The sequence below is a fragment of the Pagrus major genome, chromosome 14, assembly GCF_040436345.1.
Source record: "Pagrus major chromosome 14, Pma_NU_1.0".
Classification (NCBI taxonomy): domain Eukaryota; kingdom Metazoa; phylum Chordata; class Actinopteri; order Spariformes; family Sparidae; genus Pagrus; species Pagrus major.
The window spans coordinates 10,152,270-10,169,861 of NC_133228.1; the positions used below are offsets into that span (position 1 = coordinate 10,152,270).

Genomic DNA, 17,592 nt, shown 5'->3' on the forward strand with positions numbered 1-17,592 from the left:
AAGGGAGAAGAGAGCCGGTGTGGGATTGTCTCATCTCCCTTTGTTGTTTTTTTTTGGTGTCTACACTCTTTAGAAACGGTTATTCTCACACACCTCTGAAGTCTAGAAATGGTTTTAAAATAGACAAACAAGCAGATAACGAGGCAGAGGAATGAGAGGTAAGCTTTTTTCCGTGTTGATTAATTTGACATATTTCGAGTAATAACCCCAAACTCCTACCTTCATCTGACTTTTCCTTCTCCTCTGACATCTCCCACTGGTTGTTGTCCTTTGACGAGGGCCTGTGCTGACAGACGCAGCATCTGAAACAACAGCATAACCTTGTTTTACAATCATTAGCCATCAGTGTTGCTGTGACATTCATGGTTTCAACGAGCCTAAATAATTCATTAGGCCCAACAAAGTGTGGTCCATTTGAAAATGACTGAAATATTAGTAGTTGTAGGTGGGGAAGCTCTATGAAAGCTCTTTTGTAGCATGGTAATATTGCTTTTTATGGCAAAAATAAGTTGTCAGGAAACATGGCGTTTTACAGATTAATGGTTTTTCAGCTCCTTTCAGCCCCCATAATGAATGCACACGTCTGCGCCCAGCATCTCAAAAACCAAAGCACTTAGTCAAACGCTTTTTTGGAAAACACTGAATAGGCTCTCAGTCCGCAATAAATCAGACGGGCTTCCTGACAACGTAAACTACCCCATTTAAGCTCTGGCAGGTGCAGCGCGACTGTTGCAGCGCATCAGATAAGTTAGCACATTGTCAAATAGCGCTGAGGAGCTGTAGAAAATGGATATCTCTGATGCTTTATTTACCCGGATCTGCACTGCAGCTTGTCCCTGGGGGTCCCCGTGTTGTTCTCAGCAGGCAGGAAAGAGATGGTGCCTTCATAGTAGTTGTGGCTCAGAAAGGTTTTTACCCCTGGAAGACAAAAACGCACAGTGTGGGCCACAGAAAGCATGCCAATGCGTTCTATTTGTTGTGTTTAATTTAACTCTAATTACACCTGACAAGACAATTAAGAGGAAAAATTCTTAAAGCGACACAGACGTAATTGGAACGCTCTTCTTTTTCTCTAGAGACTGTCGTGGGTTTAACTGGGTGCAAAAAAATTTCAAACAAAGTTTCGAGATAATGTTATAGCACAGATAACACACAGTGGTGTTTAAAGCCCAGGGGCCTCACTTAGCAACCATGCGTGCTGTAGCTGTGCTTTAACCATGTTCATTTCTACACAAACAGCAGAATTGGTGGTACACAAATAGAACTGCGGGTAAAACAATCCTTAGATTACAGACACACAAACACCAGCACCACTGTTAACCCTCTAAGTATCTGATAGATTTTACCATTTGTCCTGAAGACTTGCATTTCTGTTTGTATTTGGAAAACAGGGTAATAAAGTCTTTCTGATTTAAATAATGCCATTAATGCCACTATTTCAACTGGTTTTTATAATAAATTACATCTGTGAGGTCTTGTGTTGTCTAACTTAGCAGCAGCAAGTGTCAAGAATTCAGATGAGGGGCGATTCTCTTTGCCTGAGGTGTTCAAATCAAACCATCCTCCTATGTTTCCTATGACGTAATGGGGAATTTACTAAAGTTTATAAAAAATCTTATTGGACAGCAGACAGTGAAACATAGCCTATTACTATTGTTAACTGAAAAAAATATCAAAAGCACTTTTGACACAATTTCTTTTGTTGCATAGAACATTCAAATTCAAGCACTTTCAATGACTCATGTCTATATTCAAGAACTTCTAAGGCCTTGATTCTTTTCACTGAAATTCACAAACCTTCAGGGATTTAAAGGACCCGTATGAACTGTGTACACAGCATCTTAACTTTTTGGGAACTGGGGTTGTAAAACTTATGCCAAACTTGTGCTTTAATAAACAAGATCTCAGGTATTTAGTGAAGAACTATTCTCATGTGTGCAGTTGATCCGAGTTTAATTTAGCCCGGTTTCATATCTTAGATAATAAGGCGGATGTGCAGTGGGCAGAGAAATCTTGGTGGTGTTAGTCCCACTGAATCCACAAGCTTGAGTTTCTGTGTTAGATTTATATCTTTAATCCTCCAAAGTCTGGCCCCAGAGCAGGACCAGCAAGCTCAGGGATAAACTGCATGTTACCTCACATTAAAATAAACCAGTGAGATCAGGGAGCTCAGAGGTCAGCGAGCCAATGGTTAAAAAAAAAAGGGTTTATGTGTGTAGGTAGGCTTAGCCTGAAGAGTCAGTCGAGTTTAAAAGAGGAGAGCCCTCATACCTGACAGGTCATATCTAGCCGGACCCAGCCATCTCTTCCTCTCGCTGTCTGTCAGTACATCACCATAGAAACCGTAGCCAAGCAACGAGACGGAGTATCTGAGAAAGACGTCGTTGTGGTGAACTGAACACACGTCCATCGGCTGGGAATCACCTGGTGAGATACGCCCAGTCGAGATGTGAGAAGTCACTTCCTGCTTTGTTACCACAACATACACATGAACATGAACATGGAACGAACAATCAAAGGTGGTAACTTCCTCAGCAACACTGTGAGAGCAGCTCAGAGAATTCAAACAATGACTTGGACTTACCCACAATGATGTGTAAAGCAGAAGTAACTGGATCATTGGTTCCCACTGTGGCAAAACAGATACAATCAGTGGACCCTGTTGGAAGAGACACAGGTCGATGGTCAGCCCTTTTAGTCTCAGTACAGGCACGTTAAAGACACTGAAATAAAAAATGACTCTTTACGTCCAAATTTCCATCACATATACACTATTTTCACTATTTTTCACAAGATATGCATATGGGATATATATATATATATATACTACAATATCCCCAACTCATTTTGAGTAGTGTATTTAGTTTTTTCCTGACGTGTAGAAAGTTTGAAATGTTGCCGTCCCTCTGTGGTAGCAATATAAAAGTAATTGTGGTATAAACACTTTGACCCAGATACACACAGAATGACAAACAAAGACACCAGTTTTCATCTGGAAGGTGTCAGTTTTCCAAAAACAACAGCTTAAGACAACAGAATAACTTGAAAGATCACATAACAGTTTGAAAACTTCCTGGAAAACATTTTTGCCAAAACCTGCAGTCACACAGGGATCCAGACACAAACAAGACTAAGGCACTTTCGGAAACACTGAAAGAGACAAACATGTTTGTCAATATCAAATGTGAACTCGAAGCATGTGTTAAGATATCGGAGTATTTGTGTTTGTACATTGGTGAAATGGATGTTATATTGTCTATATCTAGAAAGACGCAAATGGTTATTGATAACACAATGATGGAAAAGAGACAATGATTGAATAAAAACTGCATTAGCGCCAAAAAAGTTAATTTAGCAGCAACTGAGATTGTTTCTGTTTTAAAACCCTGTTTCCAAAAATACCTGTGTACTGTATGTGTGGACTAGGCCAAAAAGTCTACAGCCATGCTAACAGCTCTGCGACATGGAATGAAGTGTTGCTTTGAGCTAAATGCTAACATTAGCATGCTTAAATGCTCAACGTGCGACCTCAACGTTCTCAAGTGCCTCGTCTCAGTGCCTCTCCACTAACAAAAACAAACGACCGGCTTCAACAGCACAACACAGAAGTTCCATAGAGCCCCTTTAAAAGCACGACCGGTTAGTGGCAGTTATCATGTCATTAACTGGAGACATTACACTAACATAGACTGCTTGGCAACCATGAGTGACATGAAACACAAAGCTTTGAGTCAGTGCAGTTTCCCTACAAAGGACTGTTCAACTGTGTCATAGTTGTGATTCATTCTTTGAATTTGTTTGTTTTTGCAGGGATAAGTCTTCTTACAATACCGGTTCTTACTCCATTGCTGCAGACAGGAAGACAATCAGATGCTTGAATTAATCTCATGCCTTTGTCAAATTACTGACTTTAAATCGATAAATAAAAGAGTGGAGTTTGGTTAGGCCAACCAGAGAAATGTGTGCAGTCCTTCTGATAAAACATCACATTTATATTAATATGAGTTCCCTTTTTTATTGGGCTTATTACCGACAGAGAAATCGTGGATAGAGTCATTAATATTTTTATCATAAGTAAGATATGCAGTGTGTCTTTAAAGTTTTATGTGTTGCCGTCTACAGCAGTCAGATCAGACTGTGCAGGCGTGTTGACTCTGTCGGCAGGTAAAGCCGTAAAACGGATGTCTAAATCTTTTATTCATAGTTGAAATCAGACATAAAAGATTTGGATCCATGGTAGAGTTACAAGTCTTTCAAAGCTGCAACCAAGTAAGAAGAATCCAGTTGAATGATTTTATTAGGTGGAAGTAAGGAGACGTTTCAGTCATAAAGTTAACTAATCGGGTAGCTCCAGGCTCCCGGGCTATCATCAGCTCTCTTCAGCCAACAAATGAAGTGTAAGAGGCATCCCCTGCCTTGGGAGAAATGTTGAGTTTGATATTAAATCTTTCAACTTGAGAGGTAATAAGGCTCTATCTCTCTTTCTGTGCCACATGGCATAATTTTCAGACCTATCTGCCCCACTTTGATCATCTTCAAGTGGTGAAATGGACCGGCTGCCGTTGATAGAAGACAGAGCGAGCGAGGGAGGGAGGACAGAGGAGAGGGAAATCCTACTAGTGATGTTTTGAGTCGGCTCACAGAAGCGTGACAGCGGAGATCAGGCTTGTCATTCAGCGGTGGACACACAGATGAGTATGACGATGAGCTTCCTCTCTCTGACTTGCTCCTGCGCGTTCTATGAATATCACTTATCCGGGCTTTGCTTCCTCTGAGCTTCATAATCACATCCGAACACTTCCCAATTGCTCCCGACGGTGCTGAACTACCTGCTATTTTTGCAGAGCGTAAAAAACAAAACAAAACGCCGACATATGCCATTTGACTCTTCTAAAGCTACCCAGTAAAAGCCAACTGACTTTGAATGGATTTAAGTGGTGCACACAGATGTTCAATGATGTTCAGTCCTCAGATGTTCAATGTTTTATTCCCCTTAAGTTACTCAACCGCATCAGCCTGTTGGCATATTCAGAGGAGAGAGCACAGACTGTCACGAGGCGCATCCTCAGCGGGAAAAGGCCCAGTTTTTATCAGTGTTTTCCTCTTCGCCACTAACATCATCTTGGCACTGAAATCGTCTTCATCTCAGGGACAACAATGGAGTCTAGACGCTTTTCAGAGCTTCCCCTGAAAAGGATATTTTTTTCTGTTTGAATTGTTCAGCACATGAATGTATTTATAGCTGCCCTTGTGACAGTATCTTTGCGGACCTCATATTTTTCATCAACTAATCTATCTAAATCAATCTCATCAATATAAACTGTCAATGTGTCAGGGTGAGCCTGACATTCCTTTTCAGACCATAATAGCTAAAACCATTACAACAGCAACGTGTCAGAGAACATTTGCGTGTGTGACAGCTCGGTGACGAGGCCATAAATGAGTTCATGACTCTAAATCTGAACCTTGGCAGTGAGGACTTTGATATCTTAATATGTCATTACCATAAGCTTGACAGTGATATTGATGGTTACATTGATGAAATCATAAATTACACCCTGGCGGCAAAGATACACTCGGAAGCAGAGATCTACATCTCAGCAGATCATGTGCCAAGATGTAAGAGACGCTTTTACATTATCACCATTATTTGAGACATTACTTTTAAAAATAAAAGTCACACACTGTTTCACAATGGATGAATGACTGACATAAGTAATTTAGGGGTACTTTAAGTCTTTCTTAGAGAGTTGACAGAAGAAAGATGACAGAAAAGCGGGGAATTGAGATGGGAAATGACACGCAACAAAGGTCCCATGCCTGGACTTAAATTGTAGTTTATGCCCTTGTTCTACTATGTTCTTGAAGCGATGGAAAAAATAGGCACTGAAGACAGGTTGGCCTTCATCTTAGTGGGATTTCTTTTTTAGTCTTGATGTAGGCAAACCAAAGCACTTGTAATTTCACAATCAACAATGGGCTGCACATTAAAAAATGGCATGACAAGGACTTTCAAGAACTTCTTTTGAACAGTGATTGTATATCTGCTTGATTGCTTTCATCCTTGCAAACCGTGAGTTTTCACTTGAGCTTGAAGCCTCTGAGATGTTACTCAGTTGAAATAAAATATTAGACATCAAACACGGACCATTTTTTATTCATCTGTGATTGTGAAAGGGCAAAGAATTTGAGTCAGCACATCCAAATCATGTTTGTAATTGGCCTAAAAATCATTTAGCGTGTCCGCAGCTGATTTTTAAACCCCTTAGTTTATTATCATCAAGCTGTGCACTGGACAGTCTCACACTGGTCTTCATGCACCGTATATTCAGCCTCATGAAAATTACAGTGATTTCAAAATGTCACTCAGCATGTTTCCATTTATGGCACGACTGACCCTCCACAGCCCCCTGTTGGGACCCCATGCTCCGTTTACATAGAGATTCTCTTATGTAACTCATGAATGTAATCAATAAGGGTTCTGTCAAGTGGGTTTTTTATACAGGAGTGACAATTTAGGTCGTTTTTGAAACTGTAGCACCTCTTTTGTACAATTTCGGAAAAAACTGACATCCATAATGCAACACTTATCCTGACAAATCACATAAATGATGTATATACTGTATACACTAGTGTCTGTACAGCCCTCTGTCACTGTACATTCAATTTATGATGGCAACACTTGTTTGAAAATGGGTTATTTACTTTATAATGGAGTCTCAAGTGATTTCATACATTTCCCAGAGGGACTTTTAATAACCATGAGCGACCTGATGTACACCCTTCGGCTTTAAGCCTTGGGCTATACGGCATGTGTAGGTGGAGGGAGGTGGGCAGCAGCAACATTGAAAGTGGCGCAAGAGTTTTTTTCCCATTTGTGATAAAGTACAAGTCATGTCCTTCAGGCAAATTATAACATGTCAAGCCAGCCTTACATTATGTTCCACAAAGGCTGCTGGTGGAGAGAAGTGGTATCTTTTTTTCTTCTTGATTGAATGTTAAGGGGAAATTGTGAGCTTGAAAAGAAAGTACACAACAGGCTGATGTTTACCTGTGGAGTTTCCCCGAGACTGAAAGGAGATGGGAAAATAAGAAATACACAATAATGAGCCTGGAACTGCAAGCAATTTCAAGCTGATATGTTCCTTTCATACATTTGTAGTTCATATTGTCTATACTTCTTTTTTTGAGTGACTTTTTTTTTAAATCTCTGAAAATAATTCACATTTAGGTGTTTACAGCCATAGAAGCACAATCTCTCATGAAACATTCCTACTTTTTTCATTTCACATCTACTAAAGTGCATTTTAAAAAGGTGCTATATGTAAGAATTGACCACCTGTTGAATTCATACTCAACAAATAGGGGGCAACATAACAACATAACATAACAAGCTAACTGCAGCCAACTGTAGCCATTAGCTAGTTAGCTCAGTTAGCCGTGCAGTTAGCAGTCCAGACTGGGATCTTAAAGCACCTGGTACATATTGCACCTTTAACTTTTGTGTTACATGAAAAGCTTTAAAGAGGTAGTGTGACATTTTGGGAAATTCACTTTCTTGCCAGGTGTTGCATAAGAATATTGATACCACCCACATATTACAGCTACAGCCAGCAGCATGTTAGCTTACAGCTTACACCTGTCAAATTTCAGCCCACTGCTTCCAGACAAAGTTTAGCTACACATAATTAAACAGACATAACATTTTGTGAATTAGTGAGCTTTAATGGTGGTGTTATGGCATATTTTGTTACCTTTGGATGGAGCCAAGCTAGCCGTTTCCCCCTTTTTCCAGTCTTTGTTATAAGCTAAGCTAACTAGCTGCTATCTGTAGCTTCATGTTTATCGTACAGACATGGAAGTGCTACAGATCGTTTTTTTCTGTCATATGCCATACTTTACTGCTTTAATTTGGAAGATTTATGTGGTGTTTATCTTCTCATCTAACTCTTAGCAAAAAGAGCTATAAGGTAAGTAAGCAATACGTGTATTTCCCAAGAAGAATTATTCCTTTTATTGCTTTTAACTAAATTAAAGTGACACCCAAGTTAAATTCCTTTCATTTGACACCACCAAAACCAATCCTTACTCAGTGCTGTTTCCAAACCCTTAATCTGTCTTCATGTGATATAGTGGCCACAGCTTACCTGCAGGAATAATCCCTATGCGTAGAGAACACGGCACCAGCTCAGTATCTGGTTGGTTCAGGTCCACGCCGTTGTCCATCTGGGTCCTGGTGACCAAGCCATGCAGGATCTCACTGAACATACCATCTCCACCCACACACACAACCCTGGACAGACACATTATATCAACAATTTACAGTTCTGTGATGGACTTTGTTGAGGATAGTTTAAGGTAGTAACCTGAGTGGATGCCACATAATACGCTTGATTATATGTTTGTGTTCGCAATAAAGCAGAGATTTATGAGGAAAGATAACAACATAATACAGCTGGGCAGCAGATGTAACTATGAAACCCTTCAATACATAGAAATCTCACACTGTGCCACCCAGCATTAGGCCCTTTATAAGTCTATATCAAAACCTTACAGAAATTGACCTATAAATATTATGTACTGCAGAGTAAAAAGCATAATGGACTCTAACCCTGCTCTGCTGGACTGAATATCTGATGAATAGAAGCGGGAGATGGCGGGGTACTCGGCAGGAAAAACCTTTCATGTTATTGATGGCCTTTCTATTCGACCATCAGCTGCACTTTCGCCTCACATGCTCCCTCTTTACTCACCGATGTGGGCTTCAGCATCATGTTCAATTTGTGGTGAAAACATGAACTTACACGACCTCTGTGAGTGATTTAAAGATTCTTAGTTTTACTAGAGGTTTAGAGAGAAGAATCAGCTACGTGCCTGAAATTATTGTAATAAGTGGAGATTCTAATACTGTACATCTGAAAACTGCTGCTTTTGCTATAGGTTATACTTGACTTTGATTCTTTCTAAAGCATGAGAGTATACTGGGGAAAGTCAAAGATTTATTTTATTCCTGTCTCTAAACGGACCTTTTGTGTCGCTACAGGGACTGTAAATTCTACTTTATCCATTTCACCCATGGTGCTCCACAGGGATCCGTCCTGGGTCCTTGTACCATTCTGCCTGCAAGCTACCTTAAGATCAAATATTTCAAAAGCATCATATCTGTTTAGGATTTAAGCAGATGTGTCTGCTTCTCTTGGATTCAAATTATATCATGCAACTGAGAACACTGGGATGTGGAAGTAAAAACCTGGCTATCTCAGTACTTCCTTCAATTCGCTTAATTTTTCTTGACATTACATTTTGTATATATAACGTTAAAAAAAATAACTTTTTCCAAAGAGCCTCCAGCAGGCCAAAGTTTTTACTTATCCTGTGAAATATCTCATCTTTCACTGGCTGAATTGTAAAAGTTTTAAGAAGTTTCCAGATGATGAATTTTACTGATTTTGGTGATCCCCTTTTCCTATCCTTCTTCAGCCACCATGAGGTTTTCATTTTTGGTTATGCTTGAAATGTCTCAGTATATCAGATGGATTACCATAGCATTTGGTACAGACATTCACGTTTCCCTCAGGTTGAACTGTAATCTCTTTGGTGATCCCTCAAATGGAATTTCTCGATTACATCCATCGGGATAAAATTTTAAATTAGCCAGTACTCAATACTGTTCAATCACTGTCCAAATAAGTACCTTAGCTGTACTTTGTGTTAAAGGTCATATGGAAAACAGTTTTAGATGCAGAATAGACGCATCTCTTACATTTGCTAGGTAGCATTAGCAATGTTAGCTGAGGATAGCTAGTGTTAGCAACATTAGCTTGTGCACAAACTTGCAACCACTTGAGGGGGCAGATTGTTACAACAACAGTGGTGTCATGTCATGTTAGCATTTTCAATTTGAGCATGTAAGAACCTGACATTAGCATTTAGCTCAAAGCACAGCTGTTCCTAAGTAAAGTCTGAAAGAGCTGCTAGAATGGTTGTAGACTTGTTATTTGGTTGGTCTGGTTTTAAGCCTTATTATTATTATTACTATTAGCAATATGGGTCTGCACATTTGATTTGGAGGTCACACTAGAATATGAGGTCAGTCGTTGCAAAACAGAGAGGATATAAACACCATCTGTTTGCGACACTACCAGCATGTTTACTGATGTTTTTCTGCCAAATGTTCGGAAATACCAATCAAAAGTCAGACCAGGAAACCAAAATCAAAGCCAACTTTGCACAAGGAAATGGAGGCCAATGTCTGAGAACATCACAATGACACTGATTGTTAAGTGTGAGAAGCACAGAGGGCTTTGTCTCAGTGATTACAACCTGAGAGAACACAAGTAACAGCACAACAGGGCCTCATAACAAACTCTTGATGGGCGATAATTGATACACAGCTCAGAGCCGAGTCTCTCAGCGGCTTTATCATAAAATGAAGAGACAGGAGTCAACTCGATGTCACTGTGAAGAACCTGCGATGAAAAGCTAAAAGCAGCAGCTATCTAGCTTGAGTACTCACCCGTCATATTTATCTAGATTGGCCTCTGTTTTCAAGTGGTCCCTGGCATGATTGGCCCGCTCTGTAACTATGGAAACAAATCAAATGGCAAGCGTAAGCATGAGTTCAGTGAAAGGGAACGTACTGACAAAATAACTCGACTTTTTGTGCTTTGACTAGTTGAACAAGCAAGCGATCACTGGCATTTTGAAACATAAGGTGAGGAAAATAACTGCACTTTTGTAACATTCACAGGAACCTTTCGTGCAGATTAATGCTCAGAAAAAGCACAGTGGCACAAAACATCCTAATTCAGCCTTCGTATATTAGCCTGCGAAATGAGCCCTGGGCCCACAAAAACAAAAACAATATTTCAACAGTAAATCTGTTTACCAGGCATAAAATATCAACACAAATACACACCTGCAATTCACAGCAGCTGTGGGAAGCCCAGAGTGAACAGTATTCACGCTGATGGACCATCCATACCCCAGACTATGTGTGGCTGGAGCAAACACTTATTGAATAATAGATGTGTTTGGATACCCAAGCTTATCAACTATCACAGCTTCCATTAAGGTGGTGGCGTGATTAATGGCACTATAAGCCAAATCATATCCTTGCAAGCCTCTTCGGTTCCTGTGAGAGGCCACCGTGGCGGTGGAGATCTATATGGCGACCACTGAGGCTCATTTTTTATTTAAATGTTGAAAAACGCCACTGATAGGGACCCACCAATCACGTCGGCGGAGATGCAGGCGCGGCGGAATAGTGAAGCCACCTTCTGCTCGTAAATACGCTTCCCGCGCTGCTTTCCTCCGTAGGGATTGATGTACACCAGAAGGCTCTTCGGTCGGTTGCCTGCAAAGTAAGGAAGGGGTATGAGATAGTCATTAAAAAGGCCCGGTGTTTACCTTTTTCACAAATGTGTAACTGACAGCAGCTTGATGAAGTTTTCATTAACCAGAGACCTTTCTCAAAATGCTTAGTCAAACTGACTGGCGCCCAAAACACGCAGCTCAAGAAATAAATGGTGTGTCTACTGACTATGGGAGGAGTGTGAAGCAATTCAGAGGTGCTGCATCACTCGGTGATAAACCAACAAAGTGCTGCGATGGAGAATACTAAATGGCTTTTTTTATGGCTGTTGTGGAAGACTGTGTTTAGGACAACAAACTGAGATACAGCAGCTGTTCAGATTGAAAATGAATGGATTGGAGTCAAGTGTTAAATGAGCACGGAGAAATATAGGGCGCAATATTGTTTGGCAATAAGACAAAAGTTCCATTAGATTACATAAATGGGTTGTCAATGGGTGATGTAAAGGTGCTCTGTGGAGAAGGCTCAACTCTACCGAACACACTGAGGCTTCATCTTCACAATGAATAGTGTTTGTATTCTTGAATTGATTCTTCCCGTCGGGAAAACTGGCCAAGTACACCATTTCAAATCAAAATCAACACATCTAACACTCCAATTTCAGCATGCTACATACGTACATGCTAAACATTGTAGAACGCAATCGATTTACAAACACAATTTAAGTGTAAAATACTAAGTTTTGCACTCAACTACGTCACAAATGTGATAAAGCTCAACATGTTGAGTGTAATTTTTCTATAGTCATGTAATTTTCTAACGTGTACGTCATTGGAAGATGCTTAAGTGCTCAAAGAACACATCAGTTCTCTCATACTGTTCAGTGCTGCAGCTCTGTATTCCCCCTCTGTCTGAAACGCTCTGTTTTAGCTCCCGTCTCTTTAAGGCCCCTCCTCCTGAATACCCAGTCTGCTCTGATTGGTCAGCTCACACATATCTGACTCAGCACCGCTAACAACAACAGAGCAGCTGTGCTAAATCCATTCTTATGTGCCAAACCAGCCGCTGGAAGCTGCTAGGCATAAATTATGCACATGTGTGACGTGGTGACGTGTGATGTCACAGAATTAAAGCTAGGTCTGACGAGGCGTTTCAGGAGCAGTGTTTTCTGTAGGAGAGAGGAGCTTCTGTTGGTGCGAACTTTGACCGTTTTAACTTTTATGATCTTCGTGCACATGAACCGATATAAAACACTGACGGAAAGGAAACATTACAGTACATTAGGTCTGCTTTAATAAATGTTTTATAAAGCGTTTAATAGTTTGTTTACAGTGAAATATGTTATAGTTGATCTTTTTTTTGCCAATGGATCATAAACTGCATTATGTTGTCTTAGTTCTTGTTCTCTATGCAATGACAATAAAGTTGAATATAAATGTACAATAAGTAATTTCGATTATGAGACATTTTAATTAAGAAATGTTACATATTATATCTTTAATCGAATCTAACCTTATGTTCATATTCAGTCTAAAGTTTAATATTTTGTGACATGTAGGAGACAGATGTGCACATCTGGACAGTAAACTGGGCTCCAGCAATGATACAGACATCCTTATCGTGCTTCTTGTCCAAGCTGAGATATTTTTAAAAGACACTACACTTTTTCAATGTTTGTAGTACCACCATTTATATGGTTTAATCAGGCTGTTGTTGCTGGCTCCATTTTTTATGTCTATGCCTGTGAGGTACTGTCTAGAAGAGGAATGCATGAAGGCAACCTCTTTCAGAGGTCTGCCTCCGGGCTCTCCTCAGGACACTGATACTCCTGAAGACAATGAAACGTTTTTTATGGACAATAATGCACACTCTCTTTACAGACAGGTTAACGAGGGGGAAGAGATCATTCAACAACAGGTCTTGTCTTGAATGATACGTTTGTTAGATTTGTAAAGAAGTACAATATTGAAGTACTTTTACTTTACCTTTCGTGGAAAAGCAGTCACCTAGATTATCAGTACTTGATACTACACTTTTACAGCACCAACTCAATGAACTGATTCAGATTACGTAAAGTTATGATTAAGTTCAAAGTACCACATCTGTTGGAGGACATCCATAAACATACGTACTGAGTAATGAGAGCTGCTCATTGATAAGTTGGATCCACTGCTCGCAGAGTCCCTGATTGGCACAGTGGAAGGTGACATCACTGCACCGCCACTGGTGCTGCCTTGTCCTTCTCACGTGGGACACTGGAGAGAAACGCAACAGAAGGAAGTCAGAGAGTGTGAGAAAGAGAAAACAAGAATATGCAGATTATTTATATTTGTTTTTTTGTCAATCTAAAGGCGCAAATACCTAAGAATTAGCCACCTCTCGAATTCATACTCATACAGAGGGCAGCGTATCACCAGGGTAACTGCTAACTGCTGCTAACTATAGCTGTCGTTAGCAAGTTAGCTCGATTAGCAGTGCATCTAGTGGTCAGATCAGGAGCTTGGAGAACCAGGGGAGTGTTACTGTTTATACCACTAGCACAGGAACGTTGTGCTGGACCAGGTTGTTGCTAGCTTGTTGGCATGCTAATTTCAGTGGATATGTACACTCTGCTGATAATTTTAGTTAATTTTTTAACTAAAAATCTTACATAATGCACCTTTAACTTTCCACTAAGACATTTTTAGGTCTAGTTTGCTGATAGACACATACTACGATGTAAGGATTCAACCTTTCTGTTACACTTACAAAGCATACAGTAGTTCCTAGACCGAGGATGCACAAAAGGAGTGTCAGCAGAAGAAAGATGATCTCATAAAAACAAGAGAATTCCTCATCTGATTTCAAGTGATAACACCAAATGTGCTAAATAAAGCCATACCTTCCCAGATAGCATCACTGTGAAAACCCCATCATAGTTTGTGACCTAAAATTGTATTTTTGGACTCCGGGCCAGGTCTATTTACGTCAGCGGAGAGGTTTTTCCACGGACTACATTCACTTCCTGGCTTTTCTTCAGTGCAGACTTGTCCTTAGAATGAACCCAGGCTTTATCCTCACCAGCCAGGTTAATCAGATACGTGAATGAGTAAGAAATGAGGGCATGTGGTAAATGAAGAAGAAGTCAGTTAAGTAAAATAGGCTTCTGCTGATAGTCGGACAAAAAAGCAGAGATGGAGTCACATAATATCCTGCTCGGGAACATTACTGAAATATTTACATTAAGGCCCAGAAATTCACTCACTAAGCACTTTGACAGCAGATTCACTCACTAAGCATTTCAAAGTCAAATTATCACACTAAGCATTCTTTTCATCTGATAGAAAAGTTAACTTCACAGGCGAGTTCTTCAGTCCAAATGGCTCACAGTACCTCGTACTTACAGTGGGGTAGGCAGAGAGACGCTCAGAGTGGGTGTAAAATCATCCTTTAATAAGTTACATAATCAGGATGTAAGTGATGGAAAGTGTCTGCGATGCCAAGTTTGCAGAGATCGTGGGAATGCAGTCGAGTCGGACTTGACGCACTCTAATGCCAGTAAAAGGCTCACATTAGTGAGGTAATTTTTTTTACATTTTCTCCGATAAATAATGTAAATCCGATCTTGTTTGGATATAATCTAATGGCTCAAAATCAAGCATTAGCCCATAAGTCACTGGCATGCTGCCATCTTAGACCCAGTCAGCTAAGCTGTGAGGGGCATTACTCTCAGACCGTGGAGCTGTCTCCGGGCTTATTTCTAGTGTCAGATCACTTGTGATTGGTGGAGCTGCACACAGGCTGTTGGCACACTTACCCAAAATGTAGCTGTGATGTGACATTAACCTACTACAGTAAAATGAGAGTGACAGTGACGGAAACTGGCTTCAGGCGTTGTTGTAAGAAGGAACACAAGACGCATCTACATAAGGAACACAGTTAAAGGTCAACTCCACCAATTTTACAAATTAAAGTATATTTACAGCTCTTGGTGAGTACTACTGTGTATGTGAAAAAAAAAGTATTCAGCCTTCAGTGATTTCAGAGGAAGCTGCATGTAATTTGATAAATTGCCTCCAGTGATGTCACTCAGTGTTGGTTATAGGTGATGTAGGCACTTTTTTTTTTAGGAAAAAAAATGTGTGGAATAAAAAAGGCGCCATCTCCGGTTCTGCTCTTTAGATTTTGATCGCTTGTTCTGAAACTGTCCATTAGTATTATAGGATTTACCCACAATGCAACTTAGCCACTGAGTGACATCACTGGAGGTAATTTATCAGATTACATGCAGCTTCCTCTGGAGCCATTTAAGGCTTTATACTACTTTTTTTTTTCGCATATGCAGTTGCACTCTCCAAGACCTGTAAACACACTTTAATGTGAAAATCTGGTGGAGTTACCCTTTAAGTGTGTATATATGTGTAGTGTTTATACCTGTGAATGCATGTGGATACAGCTGGGAGAGCTGCTTTGCTTTCTTCCGACTCCTCCTGGTCTCTGTGCTGTCTGGGTCGTCGTCCTTGGTCTTGCAGACAGCCACTATTTCACACACCTGGACAGCATGGCTGAGTGCTGGAGAGACACAAAGTCATTACAATTTTACTCAACTGTACGACACAATAACCAAAGCATAGTGCTCTTTTACGAGCACAATAAAGACAATAAATTCTCACATGCACTGTACATGTGCACACATTGACTGACCGAAGCAACTGTGGAAGTGACTTATTGCTGAATCTGTGTTCACAAAAGAAATCGTCATTTCTGTAAATTAAAGCTGCAATAATCAATATCTGTATATTCACAGTATATCACATTTACAACGTGAAAGGGGCCGCTCATTGAGACAACCCCACAAAGAAATATCACCAGATCCTGCACTTCCTCTCAGCTCTACGATGCTTGTTTCAGATCACTGTTTTGCTTTTATGGTCCATAACTTTTACTGTTTATTGTTTTGGTTCAGTTTCATCGCCCTCAACAGCCTCATTTCCAGACGTAAAACAGGCAGCTGTTTCAGTGGAAAAAGCTTCACTTCCCGCTTCCTGCCCAGCACCAAATGGCACACAAAGAAAGTTTGAGACTAGCTAATAAAATCGAACATTTAGCAGCTAATAGTCCAAATAAATTTCAATCAGGAGTTGGTGGAGACCAAAACAGAGCTAAAAGTACACAGAATATAGGAGTAACGTTAATCAAAACAAACACAGCTTCTTATATGGTAGTGTTGTGTTTACAGCTTATTTCTGCTGCCCCCAAGAGGCTAAAAAAAGTGAAGATTTAAAGGTGCAATATGTAAGAATTGGCCATTTATAGAATTCCTTCCAGAGTAACCGCTAACCTCTACTATAGCCTAGTTGCAATTTGCTAGTAAGCTCACTTAACTGTACAGCTAGTGGCTGCATTAGCCGACTCACCCCAGACTGTCTCCTCTTGAGATACAAAGTGGAAAGGGGATAACTGGTTAGCATGCTAACTTTAACCGGTATCTCTACAACACAAGACATAAGACGTCTTTGACATAGCGTTAACATTGTTATTTCCTCACCTTCTGTTGATAATTCTAGGTCATTTTATGTTTTACATGAAAATTCTTACACATTGCACCTTTAGGCTTTACACCAGCTTAATCAATTCAGTTACAACGGTTTCTTCTGTGAAGAAACGCAGCCCACAATTGATTTTACAAACTGTTAAATCAATAGAAGGAATAACACAAGGCATCTCCCCAGAGAGCTGCTGAGTGTTTTGTGAGGAACTGCATCTCCGTGTCCTTCTTCCCCACGGGAACTGGATTCAGGCTGCTAGTTTAAAGTGACTCTGGGATGAAAGATTTTGGCTGTGTCTGAATGATCTGCTCATTAACTAAATGTATCAGGTACGGTGTGATCTGGTACCTCCTGGCAGTGAAGAGATGAGGTGGGTCAGCTGCCTTAAAAGGAGCTGCTAAGTGACATCAAATAATTTAATGGGTATTCATTTACTGTATTTGAAATGCAGAGATTCGGAAAATAACGTTTTTTCCACATTCGTTCTGGTAAGTGAGGACAAGCTGGTCCTTTTATGAAACAGACTGACCTTGGGAAATCCAGAGATGGGCAATGAAATCATCCAAAAATAGCTTAAACGCCCAAGATATGGACTGTAATAGGGTGCAACTCAATGCCTAGGAAGGTGACGCCAAAATATTCTACAACAGATCTCACAATATAGCCCCCCCCCCCCCCCCCCCCCCCCCCGAGAAACGTTTCTATATTCAAATCCTGAAATCCTGAGCATTCAAGCACAAAAGATGGCTA

The 17,592-nt window shown here is 40.3% G+C and overlaps 1 protein-coding gene across 1 annotated transcript in view; it reads right to left on the reverse strand.

The window, feature by feature from the left end:
- The window catches only part of cerk (ceramide kinase), a 41,614-nt gene that overhangs the window by 12,387 nt on the left and 11,635 nt on the right, over positions 1-17,592 (reverse strand). Inside the window, exons 2-10 of the mRNA XM_073480793.1 lie at positions 15,728-15,865; positions 13,447-13,569; positions 11,231-11,356; positions 10,517-10,583; positions 8,148-8,293; positions 2,585-2,659; positions 2,272-2,424; positions 813-918; positions 220-302 (exon numbers count right to left, since the gene is read on the reverse strand). Coding sequence (XP_073336894.1) covers positions 220-302; positions 813-918; positions 2,272-2,424; positions 2,585-2,659; positions 8,148-8,293; positions 10,517-10,583; positions 11,231-11,356; positions 13,447-13,569; positions 15,728-15,865 — 1,017 coding nt within the window. The remainder of the gene's footprint in view (positions 1-219; positions 303-812; positions 919-2,271; positions 2,425-2,584; positions 2,660-8,147; positions 8,294-10,516; positions 10,584-11,230; positions 11,357-13,446; positions 13,570-15,727; positions 15,866-17,592) is intronic.